The sequence below is a fragment of the Nansenia antarctica genome (genome assembly GCF_963989245.1).
Source record: "Nansenia antarctica genome assembly, chromosome: 5".
NCBI classification, from domain to species: Eukaryota; Metazoa; Chordata; class Actinopteri; order Argentiniformes; family Microstomatidae; genus Nansenia; species Nansenia antarctica.
Window position 1 is genome coordinate 53,464,562 of NC_137690.1, and position 9,559 is coordinate 53,474,120.

Below are 9,559 nucleotides of genomic sequence, written 5' to 3' on the forward strand. Positions count from 1 at the left end.
CCTCGTGTAGACTACGTCGCCATGATTACAAAGATGCCACTTGAAATGCATGAAGTCCAAGTTTTAAAATCACCGCTGCCGGCCGGTGCCAAATGAATTCTGGAGTATGCATACTGCAGTGTAAACAGTCGGCTGGTATTAGCATACTTATTATGAATTTAGTAGGCAGTATGTACTTATTGAGTATCCTATGCAGTATGCTAGCATGCCATTTCGAACATAGCCACACACACACACACACACAGTAAACAACATTCACTATCACTATCCGTAGGGGATGGACTGGAGCAAAGGGGCAGAGGTACACAAAAAACGGATTCAAGCTATGAACACATTTAATTCTTTAAGTTAGACCTGTGGCTTATTTCGAACAAAAGCGTATGGTTCAGTGGCTCATTTGTTACAACAGAAATCACACACTACGCGTGGGTTCGATTTCCCTTGGGCCTTTCTCTTGGAATTAATTGACCATAATATGTACAAAAAGAAATACAATCACTGTAGCCTACTATAAACCGCTTTGAAAGAAACGTAAATATAACTAAATGTGCATCCCTCTCCAGTCTTGTGCACTTACCACAGTTAGGTTACGTGCAGATCCTCTCTTTCTGCAAACTTTGAAATCGAAAGCAATTGTGTGGCTGCACTATTCTTCAAATATGGGTATACCAAATGTATGGCATGTTTCTGAGAACATTTGTTGTTTTCCTTGAAAGACCCTCTGTGAAGGACCGGAAGCTGCTATTCGACCACGCGCTCACAGTACCGGGTGGCTTCCTGATGAATGGGGCGAACGTTCCTGTCGCAGCCAGATGTGATCATATCCAAAAGGTATCATCATAGCCAAAGACGCTACTCACTCACTTTGTCATAACCCATTTATCACATCCCACAACAATTTGATTATTATCTTACCGAGTTGATTTTCTTTGGTATTATGTATGCCTTAAGTTATGGCCACAACTGTGTTATGTAATTCTAGTTGCACAGAAAACGTATAGTTTTGACCAGGATAACAGATGCAATTTATTTCAAGTGTAGCATGATTTATTGTGGTCAGATAGCATCCTCCTATGGACAGATAGAGTCAGGGACTTTGTCATTTATTTAAATAAAAATGACCCCGGCAAGACATAGTTATAAAATACGGTACTTGTTTCACTCTGATAGTTCGTCGAGTTGTTACCCCCTTTGTGGGGCATCAAACTCGCCAAACTACAGTAATTTTTTCGCGTTGCTAGGATTCGGTCTTTACAACTTTTAACAATCAAATGACTGCATGGTATGTTTCGACACACTTCTGAGATTTATCCTGCCCTCCTATAGGCGACATACCCCCCAAAAAAACAGCGCTACAGGCAGGACCTTCCCATGTCGTTAGACTCTACCTTGATCACAGCTATTTAATATTAATATCTTGCCCGAAACTGTCATATGAAACAAATATTCTTGAACCAGCTTCCTAGAGGCATGGTATACCCAGTTTTGCAAGGCACATTTGACAAGTCAAAGGGGACAACCACCCGACAAAGAAGGATTTTATTACAAACTGGCTTGGGTCATTTTCATTTCGGACTCTTATCTGTCCATAGTACTGTGCTGTATAGAATATATATATATATATATATATATATATATATATATATATATATATATATATATATATATATAGACTAGATTTATTTAATTGAACACAGATCAATATTTAATATTTAATTTATTTAATTGAACACAGATCAAATTTTCAAACAAAGAGGCAGCAATAATAAAACAACATGGTTGAAACATTTTACTTTTATTACAGTAAACTAACAAATGATTCGCTCTCAAGCTGAACAAAAACATAACTTCACCCCAAATTCACATTACCTCCACTTTCAAATATGTTTGGGTGGTTTCACAGACCAGGTGTCTCTGACTGCGTCTTAACTGTTGTTTTATTTCTGAATGAACAGCATCAGACATGTATGAAGCTACAGCAACTTTGGACATTAACCATTCATCATTTTGAAAAAGTATGTAAAAGTAATGAAATCTAAGCAATCAAAAACTGGACAAGGACAGACCATACTGAAAAACTAAACTTGAACTACTGAAAGAGTATCAACGCAATACATCCTTACACTACATCTAAGCGAAGTCCTATTTCGTCAAAATAGAAACCATCTAGGTAATGCCATATTTCTTCAAAATAGAAAACGTCTAGATAAAAAATTGTGTTAGCAATGACCCACATGGTGGTTAGGTACTACCAAACCAGACACTTTAATTGAAAGCCGTGTGGCAGAGCAAGTTAAAAAGACTGATAACTACACAGATAACAAAGTAACAAGATACTGGTGTACATCTCTAGGGTGATTTCAAAGGGGTGCTGGGTGGGACTGGAGATTATAATTAACATGTAGCCCAGATAAGAATAACTGATCTTCTTGAGAACTGAAGAACACAATTATCCAATGGAAAGAGTTCTGCAAAGTTAATTTCAAGATAAAACGGCCTCAAACCAAGACAGTACTGCTTTAGTCGCTCGATTGGGAAACCAGGGGAATATTATCTTGTTACATTCAAAACTTTGGCGATTCAGGCAAATAAAATTACATGACATCTGCAATTACAAACTTGCTCAGGGGAGATAATCCAGAATGATGAAAGCAATCTAGGCTATTTAAAAAAACAAATACGTTCAACTGATTTAAACATTAGCCACTCACATAAAATGTCGTTAATAGGCAAGTAATTCATACATTCCTGATCTTTCCCCTTCATTGCAACATTTAAGACAAGATTTAAGCAACAAACAAAATGTAATGAATGAAAACACCACCATTTAAAGTGTGGGCATGGAACTGGACAGTTTCAAAATACAGTAATACATTGTAGAAAATTAAAATGGGAGGTCATCTTGGACCTATATGCAGTATATATTCAATAAATGTGTATGAATGAATGAATGAATGAATGAATGAATGAAGAATGAATGAATTTGGGAGGGGGGGCTCCCCTGGTGCTAGGAAAAAAAAAACTAAAAACAAGAAGGGAAAAGACCTGGTTTACATAAATAAAGGCTATGTAGACTAGAAAAATGCATTCAACTTCAGGGAAGGATTTCAGCAAAAAGAAAAAGTGACAAGTTCAATATAGTTCCCTCAAAGGCATTAGAACATCAAAATATAACTAAAAGACAAACAGGTTAGTTAAAAAAAGAAAAAGAGAAGATGAGAATGACCTATCAATTAAATGTTAAAAACTTGTCTGTTCATCCTAAAAGATGCTGCAGATGTTTTGTATTTGTCTGGAACAAGGTACGTTGTGTATGATGCCCTGTCTAGGTATCTTTACAGCAACCTTTTGGGTTGCGAAGCAAAGCTTCCTACCACGCCCAATGGGTGCAATCATCTCATAGCTGCATCAGCGCTGGCTGACTGATTTCTTATATTAGAGGAAAACCCTCTTCCTCATTCTTTTCTGTGTATTCTAAATCATCTTCCAACGGGGGAATCTCCCCTGTTTCTTCATCCTCCACCTGCTCCTCCTCATTTACACCCTTTCTCCCTCGTTTTTGCCTCTGGGATTGGGGTAACGCCTCATCTGGTGGACTTGCTTTTCCGTTGGCGCAGCGGGTGCGTTTGGCTGGCGGTGCACTGTCGTGTTCCATCCCTCTCTTGACTTTTTTGACTTTGAACGTACCTGGTGGGCGGCCCCTCTTCCGCGGGGAACTGTCATTGGTGGAGGGCTTGGACACTGGAGTGTTGGATGGCATGTTCTTCCTCAAGTGAGCCCCTTTATTGGACTTCGTCTTGCGTGGACGGCCTCTCCCTCGGGGTTCAGGAGGGGCGCTCATGGCTGGAGGATCAACGCGAGGATGGATGCGCGGCCTTCCTAGGGGCTTCCAGACTTTTGGTTGGCTTTTCATTTTATTTTTCTTCACTTCCTCTGCGTATGAGAGTGGGTTCTTCCTTGGCCTACCCCTCGTTGTTTGAACTTTTCTGGGTCTGCCACGTTTCCTTGACGTAGCTTTTGCTGCTGCAGGGTCAACCATTTTCCGTGGCCTACCCCGCTTGCCGTGCACCTTCAGCACTAGGGGTTTCTTGGATCCCTTCGTTCTACCTCTGCCCCATTTGAGTGGTATGGGGCTAGAATAAGACACGTCTGACTCTGACCCTGACTCCTCTTCACTTTGAGCATCAGCCTGCTGGCGTTTCTTGGACACCGATCCTTTTGGTCTCCCCCTGCTCCTCTTAGGTGGTGTAGGGCTGTCGCTTGACAAGTCTGCCCCAGACTCCTCTTCACTCCAGGAACTCTCCTGCGGGGGTTTCTTGTTGCCAGATCCTTTCGGCCTCCCTCTGCCTCTCTTAGGTTGTGTAGGACTACCATTGGACACGTCTGCCCCTGCACCTTCTGAACTGGGGGTTTCTTGTTGCAGATCCTCCTCTCTTAGGTTGTGTAGGACTACCACTGGATACGTCTGCCCCTGCCCCTGCACCTTCTGAACTGGGGGTTTCTTGTTGCCAGATCCTTTCGGCCTCCCCCTTCCCCTAATTTGAGGTGTGGAGCTACCATTAGGCACGTCTGCCCCTGATTTCTCTTCAGTAGTAACCGCAGTCACCTTCTGAACAGTTTTTTTTTTTTTGCCAGATCCTTTCGGCCTCCCCCTTCCCCTAATTTGAGGTGTGGGGCTACCATTCGGCACGTCTGCCCCTGATTCCTCTTCGCTAGTAACCACAGTCACCTTCTGAACTGGGGGTTTCTTACTGCCAGATTTTTTCGGCCTCCCCCTTCCTCTTATTTGTGGTGTGGGGCTACCATTAGACACGTCTGCCCCCACCTCCTCTTTGCTCATCACCACGGCACCCCCCTGTCCTCCTTCTGATTTTGTTGCAGTTTCTTCTTTTATGTCTAATCTGGACTCTTCACTGATAGCAGCATCACCCTGTCCTTCTGATTTTGTTGCGTCTTCATCATCTTCTTCTTCTCCTTCTTCTATGTTTTCCCTGGACTCTTCACTGGTAACGGCATCCCCCTCTCCTTCTTCTTCTATGTCTGCCCCTGACCCCTCTTCTCTTCCAGTACCTGCCTGATGAAACAGTTTTTGGGAGACTGATCCTTTTGGCCTGCCCCGACTCTTCTTCTGTGGTGTGGGGCCAACATTAGACGTGTCTGCCCATTCGCTAGCAACGGCCGTCCTTTTCTTGGCGCTTGACCCTTTCGGTCTTCCCCTTCCCCTAATTTGTGGTGCAGAGTTACCATTAGACACGTCTGCTACTGCCTGCTCTTCACTACTAACAGCAGTTACCTGCTGAACTGGGGGTTTCTTGACGCCTGATCCTTTCGGTCGACCCCGTCCCTTCTTGGGTGGTATGGGGATAGCAGAAGGCAGGTCTGCTCCCAGCTCCTCTTCACTGTTTACAGCATCCCCCTGTCTGTCTTCAGACTTTGTTGCCTCTTCTTCCATCAGTTTGATACAAGGCTCCATCAGCTCAGGCCTTCCAGCTCACGTCCCAGAAGGGCTTGGGTACTACTTAGGCCTTCACACTGTAAAACACACATAAACATTTAATTAAATAAAAAACATTTTAATGACAGATATATTGTTAAATATCATATACACTTTTGGCGTTAAGTTTTAAGTCTTAAACATTATGGAAGAAATGAAGCCTGAAATGTCAAACCTGCATATTGGTTACAAGTGGAACCTGACTATAAAGTAACTGCATCCATGAAGAAGATGACCAATTAGGCCTATATTGAAACCGTAACAACGTAAAGTAAACAAACATTTATTATGCATTCTAGATGCAAGGGGATAATGCAGTGACAGTATTAGTAACATTGCAAGTCGTTTTATTATTTTACCCTTGTTTTAGGGAAAATGGGTTCATTAGCTTAACCGAACCAATGTGAACCGAACCATATGTCAATTGGGAGGTTTAATGTTTATACAGAGCTAGTCTTTTTGTTCGAACCAGCTATTCGATTAAACATCATCGCAATCACAGACGAACTGAATGAGAGGTCAGAATGCAATAATTGACTTGCTAACAAGCTACCAGGCTAATTCTACTGATAACGTTACTAAGCAAATACGTACAGAGCACGAACATGACCCGAGATGTATTACAGCAAGCATTGTCTGCAACGAGGCTGAGCCGACAAGAGCTAATTTATGCATTTATTTAGCATTTATGTTAGGTTAAGAAGTTACCTTGCTAGCTGCTTAGCAAAGCAGGCGGGAAATAGTCATTCAACCAGCTAGCTCAATGAAAACACCACGCCACAAGGATTTAGCTACGCCTTACCGTAAACGAATCCGTAGTTGGGTAGTGGCTGTTTATTCCGTTTTGTCGATAGTGTGTATCGTTTTATCGACAAATGTTTTTTTTTAAATGTATATATATATATTTATATGCCGAGGTTTTGCTTATTTTAAATTTGTTTTGCAACAGCTTCCGGCCATTAACGGTGGGCTGGTAAGAAGCCACACTGGTTGCAAGAACGACCACAGCTCTCTGTTCCGCCTGCTTCTCCCTCCACATACAGTGCCATGCGTAAGTATTGGGACAGTGAAGCATTTTGTCTTCTTTAGGCTCTATACTCCAATAGTTTGGATTTTAAACCAAGGTAGCCTATGTGATTAAAACACAGACTGTCATCTTTTGCTTGAGGGTATTTGTTATATATTGGTTTCACCATTAGGAAACAACACTTTTGATACAAAGTAGTCCTCTTGTTTCATGGTATTGGGACAATTGGCTTGACAGGTGCTTCTGTGCTCCTGTTAGTGAGGTGTGTTCCATCACATCATTTGTGCAGACGTAAGATACTCTTAATGTCTAGTAGCCTATTGATTCTAAGCTTTGAGTTTGCCTTTGAGTCTGTTATTGGTGTCTGTCATCACGAGGACCAAAGAGGTGTCAATATAAGTCACAGAAGCTATTATGATCTGAACAAATCTGAAACATAGCCAAGACCTTAGCCTTCCAATAACAACAGTTTGGAATCATCATTAAAAAGATAGAAAGCAGTGGTGAGCTCAGCAATCCATAATGGCCTGGTATGTGAATGAAGACTTCTATAGTGATGACTAAAGAATAACAGCCATACTTAAGACAACCCAAACAACTGTCCCAGAGATCAGGAACACTCTACAGGAGGCAGACTTGGATGTAGACTACCAAGTAGAGTTCTGGAAATAAGTCTTGTGGACAGATAAACATAATACTAGAGTACCCGTAATTGCAAAAGTAAAGTGTGGAGGAAAAAAAGGAAGTACAAGATCCACAGTATAGGCTACCACCCCGGCGATATATATATCTCATGCATTTGCCTATTTACTGTGTAATAACAGGTTAACACGATGCTGTTTACAAATCAAAGCAGTCTGATTTACTTTACCTGCTCCAGATCTAGTAATGTTACCAGTGTAAAGCCAGGTAATGCGTGTGTAAATTATGTAATACATACATTGAACCTACTGTTTTATGTACATCAAACCGAATCGGTCACTCATGAATCATGTTGAAGTCCATAGTATAGTAATAGTAATTATATAGTAACGGCTGGGGAAATGGTGTAGCCAAGTTGAAAAAAGTTTCCTGTCGAGCTCTGGAAGGACTTCTCTGGATAGGGTTGTAAGTGCCCCCTTGTGGCTATTCCGGAGATGAGGTCGATGTATCTTGTTAGAGGGCTAAGCAGAGAAGCTGCACAGAACCCTATTGTTAGTTGCTGTTGACTATTATTATTATTATTATTATTATTATTATTATTATTCTCCTGCATCTGCCATTTTTGCAATGTCATGCAAATAACTTTTACATGTTAAAGCTTGAAAATTGGTCTTTATGTTAAAGGCCATGCATTGTCATCCCATCTGGCCACAATGTGGTGCAGTAAAATGTAATTGACAATGCACACATGGAAAGACCACAACCCTCACCATGTATGACAGAGAATTCAGAAATGTGGTACATATGTCTCTTCACAAGGAACACATTTGCTTCAATGATCCATAACTTCCGCCCCATAGTGGATTCTCTGCCATTTGGAATTTTGTGAGAAACACTAAAATTACATCTCTTTAACCACTGGGCCGATCTGCATGATAATTAATATACAGCATCTCTTCAAGATCTATCAACGCACAATATTTTAGCCAAGCAGCATAAGCAGTCTTGTCACTCTGAACTAATTAACTTTAATGAGGTGTCTAATTAGTGTGTATAATATTTACATGCTTTGAAATCAGACATAGTGAGTTGCATCACTACCAAACTTGGCAAACATAGTCTAACATCTCAGGACTAACATGTGTGGTCATATTATGATCTATCACATGGTGGCACTGTAACAAGGTAACAAGCACATATTTATATCTTGTGATCTGGTTGACTTATAGTCATATTTGGCACAGATGTTCCCCCAACCTCTAGAATATAGTTGTGATCATAGGGTAGTCCTATTAAACTTGTTTGGCTTATAGTGTTGTTTAAGCTAATCTAAAACATTTGACACAGAAAGACCTTTGTTCATAAATCATGTATACAAAATTTCATGTGCAGATCTGCAAAGCGACTTTGGAAGAGAAGATGTTCAAACCTGCTACAACAAAGAAAGCACAACAGAATACATCATGAGGAATTCTCTTTTTTTTTTTTTTTAAATGACAGGAAACAAAAAAAGAAACTATATTGGTCACTCGAAACACATCATGGTAATTTTGCCACGTGTTCTAATGGTGCCCTGTGAAATATGCGGCACGATACCGTGCCATAGCTTAGACCTAGGTCATGGCTGCTTGCAGCTATATTTTTTATTTATTATTTAAACATAACAAATCTTACAAACAATGTTAACATTCAACCTCTAGGCATAATCAGTGACAACTTTGATGACAAAAAAAATATTTATTCCACAACGAACAATGCAATATAATATTATTTATACAGCAGTATATAGTAGACAAAATAAATGAATCAAAAACATTTTATAACAGGGTGTCTTAAATTTTGATTTGTGTATATGGATATTTACTAATCAAGATCATAAAGTTGATCTTAAACTTTAGTGAATCTCTATCACATTAATAAATTAACAAATAATAACATCAATATTTATTGTGTAACCACTGAAAGATTTTACAGTAGCATGGCAAATTATGTCTATTATGTCGAGTATGGTCCATAGACTCTAATGGTGTATGGTCCATAGACTATCTGATGATACTCCTTAAGAAGTTTGATAAGATCACTTTTATTTTTTATACCACAAGTGTTCGCAAGAGCAACATATTTGGAAAGTACATTTTTGGTTAAACAAGATACATCGTTCATTTGCACCACTTGATTTCTTACCCGTCTCTCTATAGTTCTCTTTCCGTTTCTCCATTGAGCACTGTTTCAGCTGGGATAGAAAGACAGGGTGAAAAGATGGAAGAGGAGGCAAATGAAAGGGGATCAGGAGATTAAGGGAGAAAGCAGAGAAGGGGTATGAGGTAAGGGGAAAGTGATGGAAGTGATGAGGGGGGGGGGGGTAAAGAGAAAGAAAATATGCAAATTGTGAATGT

General features: G+C 40.3%; 1 protein-coding gene across 1 annotated transcript; it reads right to left on the reverse strand.

The window, feature by feature from the left end:
* Positions 1 to 3,423: 3,423 nt before the first annotated feature.
* Positions 3,424 to 5,473, reverse strand: LOC308158141 (uncharacterized protein; the record flags this gene model as incomplete). The annotated part of the gene is made up of 1 exon (XM_080531737.1): positions 3,424 to 5,473. The coding sequence occupies one exon, from the start codon at positions 5,471 to 5,473 to the stop codon at positions 3,431 to 3,433; it is 2,043 nt and encodes a 680-aa protein (XP_080387863.1). The 3' UTR covers positions 3,424 to 3,430.
* Between the last annotated feature and the right edge of the window lie 4,086 nt (positions 5,474 to 9,559).